Below are 26,697 nucleotides of genomic sequence, written 5' to 3'. Positions count from 1 at the left end.
TTTCCGAGCAGTGGCCTGTTTTAAATCTGTAGGCCTCTCTTCCTACCACTCACTTCTTGGCCCAACCCCCCTTCACATTCCTCTGCTTAGGAAGATAGCGGGGGCAAAAAAGGCCTCATACATTATTATTTTATTAAGAAACCATTTTCTCTCCAGGATGGGCACAAGGTGCAAGGCTATTTCCTTACATGAGCAGGTATTTTAAAAGCTGGGCAGGAGACGCCATACTGTAAATTTAAAATTTAAAAAAAATTTAAGGCGAACCTTCTTTTTAACCTTAAGAATAGTCTTCACTATTCTCCACCACCTTCCCACTGGCTGTGTAGAAATAACGACCACCAGATGAGAACAGGCTATTTACTCAGAGCTGGCAAGGGAGTCAGCCGAGACCCATCACTTGGTTTGGTAGACTCATAGGCAGGCAGGGGAGTGGAAAAGCTTTACATACAGTGAAAAAAGTGAGAAACTTCAGGCTGGCTCTGATTGGAGGCTCCCGGCACCGGGAAGTTGGAGGAGGGCTAATTAGAAGCAGGGCTTCTTATGTGATTGGTGTGAGGAGCACATTTGGCTTTCTCTGATTGGCCCAGAGCTGGAAGCAGGGGCAAGAAATAGGGAAGCGGCCAGCTAAAGATCAAGTCCTGACCATTCTGGGCAGATTACTGCAGAGGTCATGGGTAGGAGGTCATGGATAGGTTTGGCCATTCTTTGTATACTCAAGTCTCTCAATTGGGCGAGACCCAGATATTGTTTCGCTTGACCTAGTTAGCTTTTAACTCCAAAGTTTTGTTTAACTTGGAAGAAGACAGCAGTTCTATTATTTCTGTCAAGGATAAACAGAGACATTGGGATCTGAAAAGTAATTATGGAAAGATAAATAAATATCTTTATAGTGAGGGTCAGCCAGGAGGAATCACCCTCTGCCTTCAGGTTCTCCATTTCCTTACTGAATTCCTACTTCCATTATAACGGACGATTCAGTAGCTTCCCTCCCTTTGGGGGAGGGCCCGGCCTCCTCCGCTCCCACTTTCTTGAGTTCTTGAGTCTTGCCCTTCGACGGCAGGAGAAGAGGGTTGCGCCCTATCAACTCCTCACTTTACAGTCCAGCTTCTCCCCCCACCACTCCGGTGAGCTACCCCTGCTCCATGCGTTCCGGAGTAATCCCCCTCAGTCGCACTCTCACAGCCCGGCCCCTGCCCCCACCTCATCCCCAGCTGTGCCTTCACCTCCCGGTTCCTCCCCAACAGGTCCCCCAAGATACGCCCTCACAGTCCGGTCCCCCGCCGTCCTCTCCCGGCGCACGCTCAAGCCCGGTGCCTTCCCCCCGCGGCCCCCCGAGGCGCACCCTCAAGCTCGGTGCCTTTGCCCCACCCGGCCCCACAGGGGCGCCCTCAAGCCTAGTACACTTCACATGAGAGCCCCTGGGGCGCACCCTCAAGCTCGGTGTACCCCCCCATACAACCCGCAGGCGCGCCCTCTTGCCTGGAGCCTTCCCCCGCCCAGGCACACCCTCAAGCCCGGTGCCTGCCCCCACCCCCAACCAGCCCCCCAGGCGCACTTTCAAGCCCGGAGCCTTCCCCTAGCCAGGCGCGCCCTACTGGCCCGCCCTGCCCCTCCGCGAAGCGCCCCCCGCGCGCTCCCTGGAGTCCTCCCTCCTGCCTGTCGCGGCCTCCAGGCCCGGTCGGCCCCCCTTCCGGCCCCCACACTCAGACGCGTGCCCCGCGTCTCCGGGCCGCTAGTCCCGCGCCTTCCTGGATGGACGCGGCCCCTTACGCCCGGCATCAGCCTCCCCGGCTAGCACGAGAAGTCAGGTCAGCTTCCTGTCCCCAAGCAGCTGCCCGGGGGCCAGTTTTCAAAACATAGCCTTAGACATGTAATAAAGAGATGCTCCTCTGGTCTCAACTCCCTATTTTTACTTTGGAGGGGCGAAGGCAGGGCTACCCTTGCCAGCCACCATTCCCCAATCACTTCGCAGCTGTGGAAAAGCAGCCGTCCTGTCCCTTCAGAAAGGAACTCATATTTCCCCCTCGAACTTTTCTCGTCGGTGTGAGAGAAGGGCCCTCCATTTTCTCCTCAGGAGGCTTTTGCGGCCCGGCTTCCTCTCACCACCAGGCCGGGAAGGCAGTGACGCCGCGGCGGATGTAGCCGCGGCGGCCGAGGTTTCGCCATCTTGAGTGGAGGAGGAGCCGCGGTCGCCGCCATGCGGAGAGGCAGGGAAAGAGGGAGGAGGCGGCGGGCAGGCGAACGGGCGAGCGAGGGAGGGGACAGAGGAGCCGAGTTAGCTCAGCCCGGCGGCGACTTCGGCGGCGCCACGAGAGCGGGCAGCGGAGGAGGTAGGGCTGGACGGCCGGGGGAGCCGGCGGCGCGGGCGGCTGGGCTGCGCGCCCCTCGGAGCCGGGTGGGGGCGGGGGCGGGAGGAGGCCGTAGCGAGGGGGCCGAGTGGGGGCGGGCGGAGGTTTCCGAGGAGGAAGGAGCGGCCGCCATTTTGGGAGCTTCGAGTCAACAATAAAGGACCGAGGGTGCCGAGCGGGAGTGGCCTCCTTGGTAGGACACGGGCCCGAGCCGCGAGGCCTGGGGTGAGGTGGTGGGGTCGAGGTCAGCGGCGCTGTGGGGGCTGCGGGGAGTCTCCCGGGCCGGCTCTGGGGGACTCTCTTGGGCGGAGGCCTAAGGCCTGGCCGGGCCTGGGGAGGAAGGCGGGCGGCAGCTGTGTGGGGTGGGGGCGCCTGAGAGGAGGCGAATATAGGAATGTGGTGCGCGGCAGGGTCGGCAGGAGGAGCAGGCTAAGTACTCGGAGGAGCTTTATCGAAGATGAGGGAATATGAGGCCGAAGGGGGCGGCAAGGACTTAGGGGGATGATGGTGGAGGTTATAGGGTACGAGGCGGCCCTATAGGGGGCGGCAGGGACATGCTGTATTGGAAGGCTCGGTTTAGAAGCGAACTGACCGCTGCTTGATTGCGGTAGGCCTTGCAGGTCAATAACAAGAGGGTGTATATGGAGCCCCAGACTCTTGGAGGAAAGGAGGGGGATTTCTGGGTTGGGGGGTCCCTTTGGGGCCTTCTTGGGGGAGTCCCTATTGTTTGCTACTGATGGAGCTGGTTGCCGGTTCATATTGCGCAGATAGGATTGCAGAGCCCAACCTTTTGTGTTTATGGTCAGAGGGAGCTGACTTGACGTGTGTGTGTTTGGGGCGAGGGGCAGCAGGGGGGAGGGCAAGAAATTTCCCTACAATTGTGGGGCTCCAGTCATTGACTTGTCTCTTTCCCTTATCTCTTTCTTTTCCCTTCCACAGCCCCCCTTTCCCTTCAGAATAAAACCCAGTCACTCCAACTTGCAGGCAAAGCTTAGAAAAACTGCGCTGCATTTGCAAACAAAAGCTCTTGTTGGCGATGACGATACTGTTTTGGGTGTGAAACTGTCAATTGCTAACTATGATCTGAGAAGTGCTGTAATTAACTCCGCTAGGGGCTCCTCCCAACTAGTCTACGTTTCTAGTCTGTTTCTCGTTTTTTTGTGTTTTGTTTTGTTTTGAAAATGGAGAAAGATAACTTGAAAATATAAATTGGGAAGGAATAGGAGGAATATTTCCTTCTCTGAGACAAAGCTGCAGTGCAGGTTTCAGTTTAAGGGAGCAGTTATCACATAGTCTCATTTTGGATTTAAGGATATAGGTCTTACTGTGCATGATGGACAGTAATGATGATATCGTTCGGTCTTTAGAGGTTGCCCTTTTCATCCTCTTAGTGCTCTGCAAACAGCTAAGTCTCTGTGTGAACTGCGTGATGTCGCTGATCATAATATAAACCCGTCAATACAGGAAAGTAGCTGTTAACCATATCTGCTTAAGATGTCAGAAGGACTTTAAAGTAAACAACTTTGTGTATGTGATAATCAGGATTTGCTTGTGAGCAACTTGTTCTTTTTTTTTTTTTTTTTAAGGAAGGCATAATCAAGGAGCATTTTCTCATAAATTTTGAGATCTGTTGACTTTAAAATTTTGAGTTTCACATGCCTTGGTGTATGGCAGAAAGAATCAGCACTCGTAAGCTGTGTATTTTATGTAAGAAATGTGACGGGGTTGCTGGGTGCGGTGGCTCACGCATGTAATCCCAGCACCTTGGAGGCCAACCAAGGCAGGCGGATCAGCTGAGGTCAGGAGTTCGATACTAGCCTGGCCAACATGGCAAAACCCCGTCTCTCCTAAATATACAAAAAATTTAGCTGCGCGTGGTGGCGGGCGCCTGTAATCCCAGCTACTCTGGAAGCTGAGACAGGAGAATCGCTTGAACGCAGTAGGCGGCGGTTGCAGTGAGCCGAGATAGTGCCACTGCACTCCAACCTGCGTGACAGAGCGAGACTCCGCCTCAAAAACAAAAACAAAAAAGCCATGTAACGGGGTTAAATCAAAAGCCAACAGAGTAGGGCTTTGTTTTCGGGTCTTTGTATGTTTTTATTAACTACAATTAAGATTTCAGCCGGGCACGGTGGCTCTCGCCTGTAATCCTAGCACTTTGGAAGGCTAAAGCGGGCAGATATTTGAGGTCAGGAGTCTTGAGACCAGCCTGGCCAACTTGATAACACCCCGTCTCTACTGAAAAATACAAAAGTTAGCCGGACTGTAATCCCACCCAGCTACTTGGGAAGCTAAGGCATGAGGATCGCTTGAACCCACGAGGTGGAGGTTGCAGTCAGCTGAGATCGGGCCACTGCACTCCACCCTGGGCAACATGTCTCAAAAGTAATAATAATAAATAAGAGTGGCTGGGGGGGTGGCTCACGCCTCTAATCCCAGCACTTTGGGAGGCCGAGGTGGGCGGATCACCTGAGGTCAGTTGTTCAAGACCAGCCTGGCCAACATGTCCAAACTACGTCTTTACTAAAAATACAAAAATTAGCTGGGCATGGTAGCGCATGCCTGTAATCCCCAGCTACTCAGGAGGCTGAGGCAGGAGAATCACTTGAACCCGGGAGGTGGAGGTCGCAGTGAGCTAAGAGCGTGCCATTGCACTCCAGCCCGGGCGACAGTGCAAAACTCTGTCTCAAAAAATAAAATGAAAAATAAAAGTAAGAATTTCCATTTACGGATAATTTTGTTTTTTTTTTGTTTTTTTGAGACAGAGTCTCGCTCTGTCGCCCGGGCTGGAGTGCAGTGGCCGGATCTCAGCTCACTGCAAGCTCCGCCTCCCGGGTTCACGCCATTCTCCTGCCTCAGCCTCCCGAGTAGCTGGGACTACAGGCGCCCACCACCGCGCCCGGCTAATTTTTTGTATTTTTTAGTAGAGACGGGGTTTCACCGTGTTAACCAGGATGGTCTCGATCTCCTGACCTCGTGATCCGCCCGTCTCGGCCTCCCAAAGTGCTGGGATTACAGGCTTGAGCCACCGCGCCCGGCCCCATTTACGGATAATTTTAAAATGAGGTTGACCAGTTTTGTGTCTTTTTAAGCGGAGTTTTGCTCTTGTTACCTAGGCTGGAGTACAGTGGTGTGATCTCGGCACATTGTTGCCTCCGCCTCCTGGGTTCAAGTGATTCTTCTGCCTCAGCCTCCTAAGGAGCTGAGATTTCAGAGGACCACCACCACGCCCAGCTAATTTTTGTATTTTAGTGGAAATGGAGTTTCACCATATTGATCAGGCTGGTCTTGAACTCCTGACCTCAGGTAATCCACCAGCGTCGGCCTCCTAAAGTGTTCGGATTACAGGTGTGAGCTACCGTGCCCGTCCTGCCAGTTTTTTGTTTTTTTGTTTTTTGGTTTTTTTTTAAGTATTAATTAGATTTACTACGCTGGGTTTCTTGGAAAGTTTTCTTAAAATTACTAGTGTGTTTAGTCTTCTACAGTTTTTTTTTTAAACAGGGATTTTCCTGTTTTTTTTTTTTATTCTATTTAAAACGAATAGTTATTAGCAGAGTTTGTTATAAATGAATAAAATTATTAGAGTTGTTTTGTCAGTTTCAAAATAAAGAATCATTTATACAAAATTTGTGTATCATCTGTCCTTAGGATCATTACTTGCTGAATATATTATGGCAGAAATACACTATTCTCTTGATTGCTTTGTGTATTGTTTTAAAGGACAAAAAGGAAAAAATAAAATACATTTTTCTTCATAAAGTTTTTTATTGTTGTTTTTTGAGACAAGGTCTCACTCTGTCGCCCGGCTCACTGTAGCCTCCATCTCCTAGGTTCCAGTGATTCTCGGCCCTTAGCCTCCCGAGTAGCTGAGACTCCATTACAGTTGTGCGCCACCACGCCTGGCTAAATTTTGTGTGTTTTTTGTTGTTGTTGTTTTTGAGACGGAATCTGGCTCTATTGCCCAGGCTGGAGTGCAGTGGCACAATCTTGGCTCACTACAACCTCCGCCTCTTGGGTTCAAGCAGTTCTTTGTAGCTGGAATTACAGGCGCCTGCCACCACGCCTGGCTAATTTTCGTATTTTTGGTAGAGACTGGGTTTCACCGTCTTGGCCAGGCTGATCCTGAACTCCTGACCTCGTGATCTACCCACCTCGGCCTCCCAAAGTGCTGGGATTACAGGCGTGAGCCACCGCTCCTGGCCTAAATTTTGTATTTTTAGTAGAGATGAGGTTTGACTATGTTGTCCATGCTGGTCTCTAACTCCTGACCTCAAGTGTTCACCTGCATTGGCCTCCCAAAGTGCTGGGATTACAGACGTGAGCCACGAACACCCAGCCCATAAAGTTTAATAGTTGAAATTCATAAGGGCACAAAAGTGTTTTTTTTTTTTCCTGGAAGTGTGAAGTTCAAGTCAAAAGCTCACTTAAGTCTATAAAGACTCTCGATTGCCATCAGAAGTAGAAGAAAATTAATGAATTGTCTTGTTTAAGTCGTGTGATACTTCAGTGAGTTGTAATGCAATTAAGTATAATGAATCACTGACTTTTAGAGATGTCAGAGATTTTTAGAGAATTCCTGGGGAGGAAACTGAGCAGATTATAATTTGACAAGTAGTGGTAATTTACTAGTCTCTTTCTACATAATCTTCTCTGGATTGCTTTGAATTAACAGTTTTTTTTTTGTTTGTTTGTTTGTTTGTTTGTTTTTGAGACGGAGTCTTGCTTTGTCACCCAGGCTAGAGTGCAGTGGCCGGATCTCAGCTCACTGCAAGCTCCGCCTCCCAGGTTCACGCCATTCTCCTGGCTCAGCCTCCCGCGTAGCTGGGACTACAGGCACCCGCCACCTTGCCCGGCTAGTTTTTTGTATGTTTTAGTAGAGACGGCGTTTCACCATGTTAGCCAGGATGGTCTCGATCTCCTGACCTCGTGATCCGCCCGTCTCGGCCTCCCAAAGTGCTGGGATTACAGGCTTGAGCCACCGCGCCCGGCCTGAATTAACAGTTTTAAATGTTTGAGATTGGCCTCATTGTGTTTTTGAGATAGTTCAAAGTTGTGTCTTTCCTAGCTTGGCTAGTGATTTGGTCTAAGTGTAGCTGTATTATTAATTCTTAAATATAAAAGAGGAGAGTTCTTTCAAAGGGGTTCTTTTAAAAAGGAAACAAAGTTTTTCTGTTGTGTTTGCTAATTTAATTTTGTTTGTTTGTTTCAGATTGACGTGAGTGAATTCAGACATAACTCAAGCTTGTTAGAGGGCTTTTTAAAAATAAAAAGTTGATTCCGTGCAAGGGAGCAAGTTACTGCTGCTTACCGTTCAGAGACTTACAGGTGCTTGCCTGCATTGCAATAAAGGACTCATTTATTGAGCAAGACTTATTTATCTCTTCATTTTGGAGAGCCTAATAAACTGTTATTACAGTTTCTCTACTGACTTTCAAAAGTTTTGAAGTTTGAAAGACACCTTTGCAACTAAAACAGCATGAGCACGGCCAGAACAGAGAACCCTGTTATAATGGGTCTGTCCAGTCAAAATGGTCAGCTGAGAGGCCCTGTGAAACCCACTGGTGGCCCTGGAGGAGGGGGCACACAGACACAGCAACAGATGAACCAGCTGAAAAACACCAACACAATCAATAATGGCACTCAGCAGCAAGCACAGAGTATGACCACCACTATTAAGTAAGTGTTAGAGTAAATTATAATAAACACTTTTGGGGAACCAAGATTTTTGTTACTTTGGTGTTGACTATTAATACTTATGCCTTAATTTAACCATTTTGATTCCAAATAGAGAACAGATGACTTTGTTTTATGGCCAGTAGGTATTTGCAGTAGAATAACATTATTTCTGCCATATTTATTCAGCATGTAGTGATCCTAAGGACAGATGATATACACAAATTTTGTATAAATGGTTTTTGGAAACATTTCTGGCTTTCATAATCAGTGTAAAAGTTATTAGCTTAGTTTGTTATAAATGAATAAAATTATTAGTCATCTTGTTTTTGTCTGTATAGTTTATTTAGTGTTATGACTGCACCTTACCCTAAACAGCACATAAAGCCAACTTTAAGTATTAAATTTAAAGACTCAGTCTGAGTCTTTAGAGTATTTAAAGACTTGCCCAGCCTTCTGAACTCCAAGCATTGTTCACTCAGAAAATTTCCTCGTAACTTTTTTTAGCTTATGGAACTTAGCTTTTTTACTGCAAAAAAAAAAAAAAAAGTTGGCTGATTGAGGTGATTCAGGGCTGTAATCCCTGTACTTTGGGGAGGCCAACGTGGGAGGATCACTTGAGTCCAGGATTTTGAGACCAACCTAGGCAACATAACGAGACTCTGTCTCTACCAGAAAAAAATATTTTTTTTGTTTTTCCTTTTACATATAAAACGGGAACTAAGAATTTTGAACTCACAGAACACAGTTCTGAACAGTCTCAGAAACCTTTTGTTAACCTTAAAATTGAAGAGCCTCCTCTTACTAGAGGGTAAGCTGAAAGTATGTAGGCTACTTTTAAGTGTATGTTTTAATTAGAGTATTTGAATGGTAACCATCACTGTAAAGATTCAGCTATAGGAAATTAACATTTAAGATTCTTGGCTCCAATTGATGTTTGGCTTTTGTTAAGAACTTGCCATACAGGGCTGGGCGCGGTGGCACGTGCCTGTAATCCCAGCACATTGGGAGGCCGAGGCAGGCAGATCACCTGAGGTTGGGAGTTCAAGACCAGCCTGACAAACATGGAGAAACCCTGTTTCTACTAAAAATCCAAAATTAGCTGGGCGTGGTGGCGCATGCCTATAACGCTACTCGGGAGACTGAGGCAGGAGAATCACTTGAACCTGGGAGGTGGAGGTTGCAGTGAGCTGAGATTGCACTGTTGCACTCCAGCCTGGGCAACAAGAGTGAAACTCTATCTCACAAAAAAAAAAAAAAAAAAAAAAAGGCCAGGTGCAGTAGCTCACACCCGTAATCCCAGCACTTTGGGAGGCTGAGGCGGGCAGATCACGAGGTCAAGAGTTCGAGGCCAGCCTGACCAACATGGTGAAACCCTGTCTTTACTAAAAATACAAAAATTAGCTGGGTGTGGTGGCATGCACCTGTAATCCCAGCTACTCAGGAGGCTGAGGCAGGAGAATCACTTGAACTCGGGAGGTGGAGGTTGCAGAGAGCCAAGATCGTGCCACTGCACTCCAGCCTGGGCGACAGACTCCGTCTCCAAAAAAGAAAACAAAACTTGCCATGTGAAATAATTTAACCCTGGGAATCTTTATAAGATGTTGACACTGGGTTACTGAACTGAGGTATATGTTTTATTACAACCTAGATCTTTTCACTTCCTACAGAAAAATAGCTTATACAAGCTACCAGACTGTCATATAGTTACTGTATGTGTTTCACTAGGACCTCTAATAACTAATTTTCAACAGAATTGGTTAGGTCACTGGTAGAATTGGTATTAGTGTATATTCCATTATTTTTAAGGTGAATGCTTTAATTGGTATAGAAATGAATACTACTTCGGTTGTAGTTTGTCTTGACAGAATGTAAGTAGGTTAGCAAAATTTAGACTAATTTTAACTGTTTTTTAATAACTTTTTTTTTTTTTTTTTTTTTGAGACAGGGTCTCACTTTGTTGCCCAGGCTGGAGTATGGTGGCACGATCACGGCTCACTGCAGCCTCAGCTTCCCAGGCTCAAGTGACCCTTCTGCCTCAGCCCTACAAATAGTGGGGACTACTGGTTTGTGCCAGTAGCAATGGGGTTTTGTTGTGTTGCCCAGGCTGGTCTGGAACCCTGAGCTCAAGTGATCTGCCCACCTTGACATTTCACAGTACTGGGATTACAGATGTGAGCCACTGCGCCCAGCCTATTTTTAATTTTTTTTTTGAGATGGACTCTCACTCCCTTGCCCAGGCTGGAATGCAGTGGTGTGATCTCGACTCACTGCAACCTCTACCTTCTGGATTCCAGCCATTCTCCTGCCTCAGCCTCCCAAGTAGCTGGGATTACAGGTGTCCACCATCACGCCTGGCTAATATTTGTATTTTTAGTAGAGATGAGATTTCACCATGTTGGCCAGGATACCCTTGAATTCCTGACCTCAGGTGATCTGCCTGCCTCAGCCTCCCAGAGTGCTGGGATTACAGGCATGAGCCACCGCACCTGGCCTATGAGAATAGTTTCTATTTTAAAAATTCTGGGGCTGGGTATGATGGCTCATGCTGTTCATCCCAGCACTTTGGGAGGCTGAGGTGGGAAGATCACTTGAGGCCAGGAGGTTGAGACTAACCTGGGCAACATAGCAAGACCCTGTCTCTACAAATAATAAAGGCCGTGGTGAGCTATGATGGCACCACTGCACTGAAGCCTGGGTGACAGGGCAAGACCCCATCTCAAAAAAATAGTAAATTCTGATTTTGGGACAACAGTGGGTTTTCTTTTCTGGTTTTCCTACAATTAATGGTTTCTTTTCAATTCTGTAAGTTCTTCAGATCTCATTTTCTGTGCCATCTCTTCCATGAAGTCCTCTAGATCCCGTCAAGTGTCTCAGAACGCTTCTAATACTTACCTCTGTCACTTACTTTGTCACTTTAAATAGTTTTTTCATCTCATAAGATTATAAATTTCTGTCCGGGCGCGGTGGCTCAAGCCTGTAATCCCAGCACTTTGGGAGGCTGAGACGGTGGTCAGGAGATCAAGACCATCCTGGCTAACACGGTGAAACCTCGTCTCTACTAAAAAATACAAAAAACTAGCCGGGTGAGATGGCGGGCGCCTGTAGTCCCAGCTACTCAGGAGGCTGAGGCAGGAGAGTGGCGTAAACCCGGGAGGCGGAGCTTGCAGTGAACTGAGATTGGGCCGCTGCACTCCAGCCTGGGCAACAGAGCGAGACTCCGTCTCAAAAAAAAAAAAAAAAGATTATAAATTTCTTGTGTTCAAGCTTTGGATTGTATCTTATGCATTATTATTCACTATTTTGTTGAATTCAACAGTATGTCATACTGACATTTTTTAATCAGAAACTTTGATGATACAGACTTAGATGAAAGGCTTTAGTAGGCTGGGCGCGGTGGCTCACGCCTATAATCCCAGCACTTTGGGAGGCCAAGGCAGGCGGATCACAAGGTCAGGAGTTCGAGACCAGCCTGACCAACATGGTGAAACCCTGTCTCTACTAAAAATACAAAAATTAGCAGGGTGTGGTGGCAGGCTCCTGTAATCCCACCTACTCTGGAGGCTGAGGCTGGAAAATTGCTTAAACCCCAGGAGGTGGAGGTTGCAGTGAGTTGAGATCATGCCACTGCACTCTAGCCTGGGTGACAGAGCAAGACTCCATCTCAGGAAAAAAAAAAAAAAAGGCTTTAGTATAGTAGTCTTGGAATTGGTAGCAAAAAGTTACCAGTGTTAGAGTATTTGCATTATGTAGGACCTAGTTTTAAGTAAAGTAAGTGGTCTTTTTTTCTATCAGTTGAGCATTTGAAATGTTTTGGGGACTCTGGTTATGTAAGAACAGCTACAGTGAAAACTTTTTCAAAGATGTCACAGTTAAATGCTTTGTCTGCAGATGTTCCCTGATCTTTTTAATTATTAGATGCTTTGAGTATTTATTGCTTGAGGTTTTTACTTGGCCCAAAAGCAAGTTTATTTATATTCTCCTTGTTTTTATTCTCTTTCATGGTTTCTGGCATTTCCAATAAAAAAAAAGTTTAAGAGATGCTCATTGGCTAATATTCTGCTATTATTTTGCCAGGCACTGTGCTGAGTGCATTACATCAATTATTTGATGTAACTGTTAACCTGTTTTGTTTTGTTTATTGGTATGGAGTCTTGCTGTGTCGCGGGGTGCAGTGGTGTGATATTGGCTTCCCGGTTCAAGCGATTATCCTGCCTCAGCCTCCTGAGTAGCTGGGATTACAGGCGCATGCCACCATGCCTGGCTAATTTTTGTATTTTTAGTAGAAACGGGGTTTCACCATATTGGCCAGGCTACTCTTGAACTCCTGACTTCAGGTGATCCACTTGCCTCGGCCTCCCAAAGTGTTAGGATTACAGGCGTGAGCCACGGCACCCGGCTTACTTATTTTTGAGACAGTCTCCTTCTGTCACTCAGGCTAGAGTGCAGTGTCGTGAGCTTGGCTCACTGCAGTGTCTGCCTCCCAGGTTCAAGTGATTCCCCTGCCTCAGCCTCCCGAGTAGCTGGGGCTACAGATGTGCCCACCATGCCTGGCTAATTTTTGTATTTTTAGTGTAGATGGGGTTTCACCATATTGGGCAGGCCGGTCTCGAACTCCTGACCTCAAGTGATCTGCCTGCCTCGGCTTCCCAAGTGCTGGGATTACCAGTATGAGCCACCATGCCTGGCCTGTTAACCTGTTATAAAAATGAGAATAGCCGGCCATGGTGGTTCACACCTGTAATCCTAGCACTTTAGGAGACCGAAGCAGGCGGATTGCTTGAATCCAGGAGTTCTATAAGAGATATAAAATCTTAACAACTTTTAAATGTTGAAAACTAATTTAAACCAATTTAAATTCAAACACACACTGTGTAGGTCAAACAAAACACCTTTGACAACAGTTATACGGTATACAATATTGCTTAAGACGATGGATGCCTTAATCCCTTCTGTTCTTGATTTTTTTTATCCTCCTGGGATTGTTTCTGTATAAGAACACTTTTTCTAAAGTTGTTTAATTATCTTGTTAGATATATTAAATGGAATATATTAAAACTTACCATGCTTTTAAAAACAATTATAATTGAGATGAATCATCTTGGATGCTATAAATTTTGATACTTCAAATTTACTGTATTCTCTCTAGACCTGGTGATGACTGGAAAAAGACTTTAAAACTCCCTCCAAAGGATCTTAGAATCAAAACTTCGGTAAGTTGGTTGTAAAATACAAGTAGAATAATGGTGGGGAACTAGAAGTGAAGTACAGCTGTCCCTCGGTATCTGGAGGGAATTGGTTTCAGGACCATAACACCGCTGCCACCCTCCTCCTCCAACCCAGTAAGATAGATATTCAGGCTATGTATTCCCGTTTTATGGATGAGAAAACAAAAGTTCGGAGTAGTTAGTTACCTTAGTGTATTGTTTTCAACCAGGGAGAATTTTTGTCCCCCAGGGGGCATTTAGCAATTTGTAGAAACATTTTTGCTTATCAATGGGGGGATGCTAAAGAACAGCCCTTTACAACAAAGAATTTTGTGGCCCAAAATGTCAGTAGTGCTGAGCTTGAGAAATTTGACTTAGCCAAAGATATCTGTAGCTCATGAGTGGTAGAGGTGGGATTTGACTTCATATCTTGTGATTTGCAATTCATGGCATGGTATTTGTGTAAAAAAATAACACTATTCCACCAGTCCTTAGAAGACTATGACGAGGGACCCGGCGCAGTGGCTCTTGCCTATATTCCCAGCACTTCGGGAGGGCAAGGCAGGCGGATCACCTGATTTCAGGAGTTCGAGACTAGCTTGGTCAACATGTTGAAACCCTGTCGCTACTAAAAATACAAAAATTAGTCGAGTGTGGTGGCGGGCGCCTGTAGTCCGGCTACTCAGGAGGCTGAGACAGGAGAATCACTTGAAACTGGGAGGCGGAGGTTGCAGTGAGCCAAGATCGCGCCACTGCACTCCAGCCTGAGTGACAGAGCGAGACTCTATCTCTCAAAAAAAAAAAAAAAAAAAGGCTATGACCAAGTGCCCTTTCCCCAAAACATAGTTTTTTAAATAGCTTTGTGTCAAAGCAGGACAAGTGAATTTTCTTCAGGAAAAGTTGAAATACAGATTAAAACAAGTAATCTGCATGTATTTATATTTAAGATTGGGCAGGTAAAGTACTAAAGTCAGATAAGTTTTCTTTCCTTGTTTTTTTTTTTTTTTTTTTTAAATTGAGATAGAGTCTGGCTTTGTCCCCCCAGGCTCTGCAGTGGGTGCGATCGGGGCTCAATGCAACCTGTCTCCTGGGTTCAAGCGATTCTCCTGCCTCAGCCTCCCGAGTAACTGGGACTACAGGCGTGCGCTACCACCCTGGCTAATTTTTTGTATTTTTCATAGAGATGGAGTTTCACCATGTTGGCCACCTGAGGTCTTGAACTTCTGACCTCAGGTGATCTGCCCGCCTTGGCCTCCCAAAGTGCTGGGATTATAGGCATGAGCCACCATGTCCGACCCAGATAAATTTTCCAAAGGACACCAAATTTTCCAAACACTGTTATTTATTCTTTTATTGTTCCTTTTGTTTGTTTGACTAGGATGTGACCTCCACAAAAGGAAATGAGTTTGAAGATTACTGTTTGAAACGGGAGTTACTGATGGGAATTTTTGAAATGGGCTGGGAAAAGCCATCTCCTATTCAGGTATGTTAACCCTTTTTATAACATATATAAGGTTATGTGTCAGCCATTAAACAGTTTTCTTTTGGCTCTGCGGAAGTGGTATAGCGAACTAACATTTTTCTCTCATGTGTACACAGTTTTTCTGAAATATTTAAGGGTAAAGTAGAAAATCATGGTCTTTACAACTCTAAATATTTCAGTGTATATTTCTTAAGAATAGGATATTCTCTTATGTAACCACAATACAGTTACCTTCAATTAACATTGACAAAATACTTCTGTCTCATCTGTTATTCTAATTATTAATGGACCCAAACATGTCCTTTATAGCAGTTTTTTTCTTCTATACAGGATCCAGTCTAGGGTCAGGTATTACTTGTAGTTATGTCTTTTTTAGTCATTAGCGTTTCCCTAGTGTTTTTTCTTCCTTTTATGACATCGACATATTAAAAATACAGCCTACAACCCCTTTCCCCCACCGCTCTTTTTTTTTTTTTTTTTTTTTTGAGACAGGGTCTTGCCCTGTTACCCAGGCTGGAGTTCAGTGGCCTAATCTCGGCTCACTGCAGCCTTGACCTCTTGGGCTCTCAAGTGATCCTCCTGCGTTCAGCCGCCTGAGTAGCTGGTACTACAGGCATGTGCCACAACACCCAGCTAATTTTTGTATTTTTTTGTAGGGATGGGGTTTTGCCGTGTTATCCAGGCTGGGTTCGCCATAGTGCTAGGATTACAGACATTAGCCACCATGCCTGGCCTCCTTTTTTTATTAATGGAACATTTCCCATTTTGGGATTTTCTGATATTCGAAAGTAATTGGATTCAAGTTAGGCTTTCTCAGCCTGAATAATGCAGAAATCACATTATGGCCTTCTCAGGGTATCATGTTTGAAGGTGTACATAGTGTCCATTTATTTCTTTTTGGTGATGTTAATTTTGATTACCCTGTCAAGGTGTTGTATGATTTTTCCATTCTATGATTACTGCTCTTTCTCCTCTCCGTTGAGATGAATAAGCAATCTGGGGTGCGTTTTGAGACCATGCAAATACAGTAATACTATTGCCACCCTCCTCCTCCAACCCAGTAAGATAGATATTCAGGCTATGTATTCCCGTTTTATGGATGAGAAAACAGAAGTTCAGAGCAGTTAGTTCTCTTAGCGTGTTGTTTTCAACCAGGGAGAATTTTTGTCCCCCAGGGGACATTTAGCAATTTGTAGAAACATTTTTGATTATCATTAATGGGGGAATGCTAAAGGACAGCCCATTACAACAAAGAATTTTGTGGCCCAAAATGTCAGTTGTGCTGAGCTTGAGAAACTTAACTTAGCCAAAGATACTTGTAACTCATGAGTGGCAGAGGTGGGATTTGACTTTGTATCTTCAATTCATGGCATGATACTTGTTTAAAAAAATCACAAAATTTCCCCTCTAGTTTTAGCACCTATTGGTGATTCTTGCTTGAGCTCATCTCTGCTCTGATGGGTTATGATGACTTTCCAATTCTAGCACTCCCTCTGTATTTGCCCCTATAAAGAAGAAACTTCCCTTCCCCTCATCCATATTTATCTGTTATCAGTGTGGACTTACACTCACCTTTCTTTTTTTTTTTTTCCCTAAAAATATCCTAGATCTGGCCGGTGTAGGCTCTTTCAGGTTGGTTCCTGTGTTTTTATGATGTGTCCCCTTCATTTTTCTTGAGTGCTTTCTTGCTTTTATTTTTTTTTTTTGAGACGGAGTCTAGCTCTGTCACAGAGGCTAGAGTGCAGTGGCATGATCTCGGCTCACTACAGCCTCCCCATCCTGGGTTCAAGCAGTTGTGTCTCAGCTTCCCCAGCAGCTGAAATTACAGATGCGTGCTACCACACCTAGCTAATTTTTGTATTTTTATTAGAGACAGGGTTTCACCATGTAGGCCAGGCTGGTCTCGAACTCCTGATCTCAAGTGATCACCAACCTTGGCTTCCTAAAGTGCTGGGATTATAGATGTGAGCCACCGCACCCAGCCCCTTTCTTGCTTTTTGACATAACATGATGGCAGGCTTATCTTATATCTACCTTGGCCCAGCATTGACATCCAAGGATCCTTGATTCTTTTTTTTTTTTTTTTTGAGACGGAGTCTCAGTCTGTCGCCCAGGCTGGAGTGCAGTGGTGTGATCTCGGCTCACTGCAAGCTCCACCCCCCAGGTTCACACCATTAACGTCCCATGTAGCTGGGACTACAGGCGCCTGACTCCGCGCCCAGGTAGTTTTTTTTTTTTTTGTAGTTTTAGTAGAGACGGGGTTTCACTGTGTTAGCCAGGATGGTCTCCATCTCCTGACCTCGTGATCCGCCCGTCTCAGCCTCCCAAAGTGCTAGGATTACAGGCGTGAGCCACAGCGCCCGGCCTCGTTGATTCTTTTTAGTGTGGAGTAGTATTAGGGACCAAGACCCAGGCATTAGGTACCCTGTTTGCTACTTGGTTCTTTCAGTGGAAAGAGCAAGGAAATAAATGCATGTATATACACATATCCACACACACATACACATAAATATACATGTACATATAAACATGCATTATACTATAGGCCAGTTAGATAAATGATGACAACAGACATACTTAAATTGATGAAATGATTGAATTCAGGCTGTGCTAAGGACAAACCCTGTCACTGAGTACTTTTTCATTGAGCCAACATGTATTGGCTCAAAAAATGTGTTGAGTGACCTGTAAAGTGACCTTGGGAATTCTGTGATGAATAAAACAGATATATGGTTCCTGTCTTACAGTTTGGAAAGGACAGCTAATTGTACAAATAATTCACTGTAATATGATAGGTACCTTTCTGAATTGGCATATGAATGTAGTCATTAGAGGAAGATGGGACAACCTGGAAGAATTGAGCCATGTTCGAAACAGAGAATGCTGGGTAGTGATTACCCAGAGTGAGTGTGCTATTGGCTGGATAAAGTATTAAGACAAGGATATGCATCATCACAGCGGTAGTTTGGGTGTAGGTATTAGAAATGCCTAGGAATTGGCCGGGCGCGGTGGCTCAAGCCTGTAATACCAGCACTTTGGGAGGCCGAGACGGGCGGATCACGAGGTCAGGAGATCGAGACCATCCTGGCTAACACGGTGAAACCCCATCTCTACTAAAAAATACAAAAATCTAGCCGGGCGAAGTGGCGGGCGCCTGTGGTCCCAGCTACTCGGGAGGCTGAGGCAGGAGAATGGCGTAAACCCAGGAGGCGGAGCTTGCAGTGAGCTGAGATCCGGCCACTGCACTCCAGCCTGGGCGACAGAGCCAGACTCAGTCTCAAAAAAAAAAAAAAAGAAAGAAATACCTAGGAATCTACTATGATGTAGGTCATGTTAATCCATTTTATCTACACGGAAGTCTTTTTTTTTTGGAGACAGAGTCTTACTCTGTTGCCAGGCTGGAGTGCAGTGGCACGATGTCGGCTCACTGCAACCTCCGCCTCCCGGGTTCAAGCGATTCCCCTGCCTCAGCCTCCCGAGTAGCTGGGACTACAGATGTGTGCCACCGCACCCGGCTAATTGTTTGTGTTTTAGTAGAGACGGGGTTTCACCATGTTAGCCAGGATGGTCTCCATCTCTTGACCTTGTGATCCGCCTGCCTCAGCCTCCCAAAGTGTTGGGATTACAGGTGTGAGCCACCGCGCCTGGCCCACTGAAGTCTTTTTTTTTTTTTTTGGAGACGGAGTCTCGCTCTGTCGCCCAGGCTGGAGTGCAGTGGCCGGATCTCAGCTCACTGCAAGCTCCGCCTCCCGGGTTTACGCCATTCTCCTGCCTCAGCCTCCCGAGTAGCTGGGACTACAGGCGCCCGCCACCGCGCCCGGCTAGTTTTTTTGTATTTTTTTTTTTAGTAGAGATGGGGTTTCACCGTGTTAGCCAGGATGGTCTCGATCTCCTGACCTCGTGATCCGCCCATCTCGGCCTCCCAAAGTGCTGGGATTACAGGCTTGAGCCACCGCGCCCGGCCACTGAAGTCTTATGAGAGTTCTTCTACAGTAGGAACTGCATCATTCAGCTTTTATTTCTAGTACTTAGCATAGTGCCTGTGCTTATTTAGCATGCTTTGATGAAACTTAGGTAACTCATGTCTGCAGGTGAACATGGTGTAGGGAACTGCCCAGGTTGAATCCCAGCTCTGCTCCTTCATAAATTGGTTATTTGGGAGCTGTAAGTCTTGGACTCCTGACCTATATAATTGAGATAATAGTATAATACCATAGGGTTGTTGTAAAGATTAAATGAGATAGTTCATGTGCTTAGTATAATGCCTAGTACATGATAAATGCCCAAAAAATGTTATGGGTTATTTTATATAATGGTTTCAAAAAAGGAAATTAGTTAATTTAGGAGACGTAATTGTTTTAAATTTGTTTTAAAGAGACGGAGTCTTACTGAGTTTCCTGGGCTGGAGTGCGGTGTCACGATCCTAGCTCACTGCAGCCTCAAACTCCTGGGCTCGCATGATACTCCTGCTCCAGCCTCCTGAGTAAGGATGATAGTGGAGTACCATCACACCTGGCTTCTTTTCTTTTCTTCTTTTCTTTTTTTTTTTTTTTTTTGGTAGAGTCAAGGTTTTGCCATGTTGACCAGGCTGGTCTTGACCTCCTTGGCTCAAGCAGTCCTCCTGCCTTGGCTTCCCAACGTGCTAGAATTATAGGTGTGAGCCACTGCACTTAGCCCAGTCCTCATTCTTTTTTTTTTTTTTTTTTTTTTTTTGAGATGGAGTCTCGCTCTGTCGCCCAGGCTGGAGTGCACTGGCCGGATCTCAGCTCACTGCAAGCTCCGCCTCCCGGGTTTACGCCATTCTCCTGCCTCAGCCTCCCGAGTAGCTGGGACTACAGGCGCCCACCACCTCGCCCGGCTAAGTTTTTGTATTTTTTTTTAGTAGAGACGGGGTTTCACCGTGTCAGCCAGGATGGTCTCGATCTCCTGACCTCGTGATCCGCCCGTCTCGGCCTCCCAAAGTGCTGGGATTACAGGCTTGAGCCACCGCGCCCGACTCCTATTTCTTACCTTGTATTAAAATTTAAAATTAACTTTGTTACTAGTACTCTCAGTGTTGGTATAGCATAACAATTAACTCTTCAGCCACTTAACCAGTCTGACATCTAGCTTTTTCTGTAAAGTAGAAATAAGTACTCTCTCACGGGATTTTTATTGTGAAGATCAAATGTAGGGTATAACCAAAGTATTTTGAAATAGCAAGGTATCGTATGAGAATATTGTTTTAGATACTCAAGGCCACCAATTGTATTGCCTTTTTCTTTCATATTGTTTTGTCCTGGGGATCCATGGAAAGCACAAGATTATCTGTTTCTTAGAGTCATTCAGAGTAACAAGTCACAAATATTAGGATTTTAGAACCGAAACAAAATCTACAGATCCCCTAGTAAAAAAAAAAATTTTTATTTTTATTTTCGTAGGTTTTTGGGGAACAGGTGGTGCTTGGTTACATGAGTAAATTCTTTTGTTTTTGTTTTTGAGATAGAGTTTCGCTCTGTCGCCCAGGCTGGAGTGCAATGGTGTGCTCTTGGCTCACTGCAACCTCTGCCTCCCGGGTTCAAGCAATTCTCATGCCTCAGCCTCCCAAGTTACTGGGATTACAGGTGCGCACCAGCCTATCAGGCTAATTTTTGTATTTCTAGTGGAGACGGGGTTTCACCATGTTGTCCAGGTTGGTCTTGAACTCCTGACCTCAGGTGATCCACTCTTCTCGGCCTCCCAAAGTACTGGAATTACAGGCATGAGCCACCACGCCTGGCCAAGTACATTCTTTAGTTGCGATTTCTGAGATTTGGGTGCACCCATCCCCCCCTGGTAAAATATAACCTCATGGCAGGCTGTCTTCTAGTATTCTTTCCATTATCTACCTTCTCTCTCTCTCTCTTTTTTTTTGTCATCCCTCCCCCGTGCCTAAAAGCATGTCTTCTATCATGCTTGGTTTTACAGTTTCATCCAGGCATTTTTTCCCCCTAAATATTAAAGCTGCTTTGATTAGTTGGGTGAGTCTTCTGCATTTGAATGGAATTCAAATGCAGAGGTGGAATTTTTTTGAGGTGGAATTCAGTTGCAGTTTGGCTGTGAGATTATTGGAGAATTGACTGGGTGCAGTGGCTCACACCTGTAATCCCAGCACTTTGGGAAGCCAAAGTGGGTGGATTGCTTGAGCCCAGGGGTTCAAAACCAGCCTGAGTAACATGGCAAAACCCTGACTGTACAAAAATTAGCTGGGCATGGTGGACATGTAGTCTTAGCTGTTCAGGAGGTTGAGGCTGCAGGTGAACCAGGATTGTGCCACTGCACTCCATCCTGGGCAACAGAGCAAGACCTTGTCTCACAAAAAAAAAAAAAAAAAAAAAAAGTTGGAGAATTAGGCACTTAAAATTATATGCTCTCAAAAGAGCTTTTACATTGATAGCCTGGAACCAGATATACTACAGATTGCTCCCACACATATTTCTTTGATAGAGCCATCTGTGACCAGTTCTAGGTATGGATGCTGTGGCCAGTAGAATAACTGCCATTCTAAAGGTGTAGCTTTATAGGAACATAGACTTCTTTGGAAGGCCTAAGAATATACTGTATTTGTCTGCTTAGCATTATTTGAAAGGTTATATTAACTTTGAGATTATGATTGAGAAAGATGGCCTCTCTTGTTGCTTCCAAATCCTGGGCACACCTCTTGAACACTTTTTCGAAAATCTAAGAAGGTGAAGAAATGAGTAGTTCATTATTGAGGGAAACATGGAAGCTCCTTACTGTTGGCAACAAAATTTTGTGCCAGGTCAACTAAGGTCTAATAAGGATTAATAGTTTACTATTTATAGTTAGGAATTATAGCATTCTGAATCCTGTAATAAGTCATTCCTCCTGTTCACAATGTGTTTATTTTGATTAAAAAATTAATTCCTAAAAACTCAGTTTTTTTGGTTGTTTTTTGTGGTGGTTTTTGTGTGTGCGTTCTGTTTTGTTTTATTTTTGGGTGGGGTCGGGGAGACAGAGTCTCTCTTTGTCACACTGACTGGTCTTGAACTCCTGGCCTCAAGCAGTTCTGCCTCAGCCTTCCAGAGTGTTGAGATTACAGGCGTGAGCCACCATCTGCAGCGTAAATTAGAGATATTATTAGAAATTACTATCTCCCCTTTTTTTTCCTGGTAAGCAGCGAACATCTGTAACAATCACTGCTACCTCCTCTGCAGTACCCATAGGGTTTTTTTTCCTCTTGGAAATTAAGGTTTGGAAAATAAGAGGAAGCAGTCAGTGTAAATGCAGCTAGTTGGGCAATGTCGAGCTTTTGTTGGTACCACACTTTTGTAAAATGCCTCTCAATACTAGGAAATTGGAAAGTATACCATTAATTATAGGTATCAGAAACCAACTTGATCTAACTTAAGCAAAAGGAAATTTATTGGAAAAAGAACAGGAATTCACAAGATTGAGAAGACTAGAGAAACATACTTGGAAATGACTGAGAACTGAGATAGCTCCGAAGGACTTAGGAAGCTGTAATGGATGCACTGTAACATTTAGATTCTTAGGAGGCAACATTCCCCTGGCCTAGTGTGGGCTATGTGTCTACCACTTGGCTTAGAAAATTGGTGAGGCTTGGTCTGTTGGGACAGGGGAGAGCAGGGCGTATGTAATTCCTTAGAAGGAAATTGGAGTATTACTTAGCAAAGGGATACTGGAGAACCAATACACAACAAATACTCTTCAGTCAGTATCTAAATGGTACAGTGAGTGTGAACTTGGAGACCTAAGGTGGTAGATGTCAGCCCTAAGCTTGTGGGGTTGATTTTTTTGGGGTAATAGCTCTATTGAGATATAAACAACAAATCACACATCAAAAGTATAAAATTTAATGCTTTTTAGTGCATTTAGAGTTGTGCAACCATTACCACAATAAATTTTAGAACATTTTGATCAGTCCCACAAAAGAAACCCTTTTAGCAGTCACACCTCATTTTCTCCCACTCCTAGTATACTTTCTGTCATTCTAGCTTCGCCTAGTCTAGACATGTGATATAAATGGAATCCTATAGTATGTGATTTTTTTGTAACTGGCTTCTTTGACTTTTTTTGTGACTGGCTTCTTTGACTTAGCATAATGTTTTCGGAGTTCATCTGTGTTGTAGCATGTATCAATATTCCATTCCTTTTTGCTGAATGGTATTTTATTGTATGGCTTGACTACTGATTTATCCACTCATCAGTTGGTAGATATTTGGGGTGGTTTTCCAAGGACTGAGGAGTTAATGTGCTATTTTATGAAAATCTAGGAAGTAGGAAGGGGATTTAATGATCTCAACTGCTATCCATTTGAAAAACCTAACTTGTGATTTTTAAATAAAATAGCAGGCTGCCTTCCCCGCTATTTTTAAAATAGAAACTGCCCCTGCTTTTAACCTTATGAAGTTTTATTTATGAATAAAGTTTGTACTGTTGTTAAAAAAAATACATAGAAGGAACTGACTATTAAGGATAATGCTGCTGTGAAAATTCAGGTGCAGGTTTTTGTGTGGAGATATTTTTATTTCTCTTCACTGTATACCTAGAATTGCTAGTTCATATGGTAACTCTGTTTAACCTTTTGAGGAACTGCAAGACTGGTTTCCTTGCATGACTATACGTTCCCACTAGCAGTGTATGAGAGTTCCATTTTCTCCACCTTCTTGCCTACATGTTATGTGCAGATCTACATTCAAGTACTGGCTAAAGCATTTCTTGCTTTGTGATCTTGGGCAGACTAATCCTGTGAAGACAACAATATTTTATTCTCGTGTGTCTGTGTGTCTGTGTGTGTGTGTGTGTGTCTGTGTGTCTGTGTGTCTGTGTGTCTGTGTGTTGGAGTCTTGCTCCATTGCCCAGGCTGGAGTGCAGTGGCGCGATCTTGGCTCACTGCAGCCTCCTCCTCCTGGGCTCAAGCGATTCTCCTGCCTCAGGCTCCCAAGTAGCTGGGACTCCAGGTGCGCGCCATGACAATTTTTGTATTTTTAGCAGAGGCGAGGTTTCACCATGTTGACCAGGCTGGTCTCAAACTCCTCAGGTGATCCACCTACCTCAGCCTCCCAAAGTGCTGGGATTACAGGCATGAGCCATCTCGCCCGGCCAACAACATTTTCACAGTTGTTCTGGCAGCTGTGTTGTTTTGACCATATAGAACCCATTTATATCCTGTGATTGGAGCTCTAGGTAGAAGAGTGTTGTGGGAGATGGAAGTCGTCCTGCTTATTATTTAGTCATTTCTAGCAATAGCGGCTTTAAAGGGCTAAAGCTGTTTTTTGTTTTTTTGGTTTTTTTTTTTTTTTTTGGTCATTAACCCAGGCATAGAAGGGAGAAATGTCAGTGACTGTGAATTTGATTCCTAGTGTCTTAGTTTTAGAAATTAAAAATTCAGGCCAGACACGGTGGCTCATGTGTGTAATCCGAACACTTTGGGAGGCCAAGGTCGGTGGATCATCTGAGGTCAGGAGTTCAAGACCAGCCTGACCAACATGGTGAAATACCCTGTCTCTACTAAAAATACAAGAATTAGCTGGGCGTGGTGGTGCATGCTTTTAGTCTAAGCTGCTCAGGAGGCTGAGGCAGGAGAGTCACTTGAACCAGGAGGCGAAGGTTACAGTGAGCCAAGATCGCGCCATTGTACTCCAGCCTGAGTGACAAGAATGAAACCCTGTCTCAAAAAATAAAGAAAAACATTTAAAATTCCACATCATGGCCAGGCGCAGTGGTTCACGCCTGTAATCCCAGCACTTTGGAAGGCCGAGGTGGGCGGATCACGAGGTCAGGAGAAGACTATCCTGGCTAACATGGTGAAACCCCGTCTCTACTAAAAATACCAAAAAAATTAGCCGGGTGTGGTGGCGGGCGCCTGTAGTCCCAGCTACTCAGGAGGCTGAGGCAGGAGAATGGCGTGAACCCGGGTGGCCAAGCTTGCAGTGAGCCAAGATTGCACCACTGCACTCCAGCCTGGGTGACAGAGCGAGACTCCATCTCAAAAAAGAAAAAAAGCCGGGCGCGGTGGCTCACGCCTGTAATCCCAGCACTTTGGGAGGCCGAGGCGGGCGGATCACAAGGTCAGGAGATCGAGACCACGGTGAAACCCCGTCTCTACTAAAAATACAAAAAATTAGCCGGGCGCGGTTGTGGGCGCCTGTAGTCCCAGCTACTCGGGAGGCTGAGGCAGGAGAATGGCGTGAACCCGGGAGGCGGAGCTTGCAGTGAGCCGAGATCGCGCCACTGCACTCCAGCCTGGGCGACAGAGCTAGACTCCGTCTCAAAAAAAAAAAAAAAAGAAAAAAAAAAATTCACATCATTTCCTTTTAACAGTTTTAACAACTAATTGAGCTTTTTCGTTGTTGTTTGTTTTGTTTTTGTAGAGAGGGGGTTCTTGCCATGTTGCCCAGGCTGTTCTTGAACTCCTGACCTCTCTTTATTTATGTCTATTTATTTTTCAGTAACTTTTGAGAATCCTTTGCTGTTTGAGAAATTTAAGTTAATATGAACTATTGTTATCATTTGCAAAATACGTAAGAAAGTAAGCCAAATATTAAAATGAGAGGTCACCTTTAGTAATGTGACCGTATTTGAGATAACTGCAATAGAATTGAACCCTCAATAGAGAGCACATTTCAGAACAGAGAAGTAGGCTGTGAGACAGACATTGGAGATTTACTTATTATATTAAAAAATGACAAGTAGGACCTGAGATTAAGCTTTCCCAGCCTATTTGTGTTTTGTTGCAGGGATGAGGTGTCCAAGCTACAGTTTTTCACTGGTCAAATTGGTTTGCTAGTCAAAATATATATAGTCTTACCTTGGAATTGTTTTTGCTTTTTCCTTTAAAAATTTTTGTAGAGATGGGGTCTCACCATCTTGCCTAGGCTGGTCTCAAACTCCTGGGCTCAAGTGATCCTTTTGCTTTGGTCTCCCGTAATGGTGGGATTACAGATGTGAGCCACTGTGTCTAGCTTTTTTTTTTTGGAGACAAGATCTCTTTCATGGTGGAGTACAGTGGTGCAGTCATGGCTCACTTCACCCTTGACCTCCTGGCTCAGCCTCTCAAGGGTTACAGACACCTACCACCACACCCAGCTAATTTCTGTAATTTTTGTAGAGTTGGGGTTTTTTCATGTTGCCCAATTGCCCAGGCTGGTGTTGAACTCCTGGGCTCAAGCCATCCCCCACTTCTGCCTCCCAGTGTGCTGGGATTACAGGCATGAGCTGCTGTGCCTGGCCATTTTTCCAATTTTTGTTTGAAGGAGGCTTTGCTTTTGTTTTGTCTGTATTTTCAAGTGCTATTTATGGGTCAGCCTGAGTTCCTCCACTTTCTTTGTTGTTTTCTTCAGACACACACATAACACAGTTTTTATGACATTGGGTTACAATTTAAAATTCTGTGAGCAGTTCTAGTAAATACTGGTTTATAATGATGTTGATGTTGACTGGTCCTGCTGATTTACTTGGATCTCTGCTATTCATGTAGAATTCAAATGTAGGATACTTAAAACAATACCGAAAAGAGGTATCCTTCAGTGTATTTCAGAGAGGAATTTGCTTGTGTACTAAATTCACAAGTAATTTTGTATTGTCTTATCTCTTTTAGGAGGAGAGCATTCCCATTGCTTTATCTGGTAGGGATATCTTAGCTAGAGCAAAAAATGGAACAGGCAAGAGCGGTGCCTACCTCATTCCCTTACTTGAACGGCTAGACCTGAAGAAGGACAATATACAAGGTTAGTTGAACAAAAGTTTGTTTTTAAACTAAAAATGGGAGTTTCAGCCTTGGAGCTATGTGTAGAAGATACTACGCCTTTTTTTTTTGTCAGAATTTACATTATCTAAAATCTGTATTCTTTCTTTTCAGATTTTTTTTTAGCCTGATGATGGTCTTTTAAAAATGATTCCCAGCTTTTTAGAGATTTCTAGTTTTAAGAGTGTTTTTATATGATACACAGTTTTGACAGCATTCCAGTGAGACAGGAAAAAT

At 44.8% G+C, this 26,697-nt stretch overlaps 1 protein-coding gene across 3 annotated transcripts in view; it reads left to right on the top strand.

Annotated features, from left to right (window-relative positions):
• The first annotated feature begins 2,263 nt into the window (after nt 1-2,263).
• Nucleotides 2,264-26,697, top strand: part of DDX6 (DEAD-box helicase 6) — a 42,700-nt gene continuing 18,266 nt past the window's right edge. Inside the window, exons 1-5 of one of the 3 annotated variants that reach the window (XM_015115880.3) lie at nt 2,264-2,330; nt 7,558-8,024; nt 13,171-13,234; nt 14,607-14,711; nt 26,314-26,443. In XM_015115880.3, coding sequence (XP_014971366.1) covers nt 7,825-8,024; nt 13,171-13,234; nt 14,607-14,711; nt 26,314-26,443 — 499 coding nt within the window. In that variant the 5' untranslated portion in view covers nt 2,264-2,330; nt 7,558-7,824. Of the gene's footprint in view, nt 2,331-2,485; nt 2,574-7,557; nt 8,025-13,170; nt 13,235-14,606; nt 14,712-26,313; nt 26,444-26,697 lie in introns of those variants that run through there. The other 2 variants (XM_015115878.3, XM_015115879.3) reach the window with 2 other exon arrangements.

Source organism: Macaca mulatta, chromosome 14 (genome assembly GCF_049350105.2).
Source record: "Macaca mulatta isolate MMU2019108-1 chromosome 14, T2T-MMU8v2.0, whole genome shotgun sequence".
In the NCBI taxonomy this organism is placed as follows: Eukaryota; Metazoa; Chordata; class Mammalia; order Primates; family Cercopithecidae; genus Macaca; species Macaca mulatta.
The sequence above is the reverse complement of the archived record's forward strand: the minus strand, read 5'-3'. Positions and strand labels throughout refer to the sequence as shown.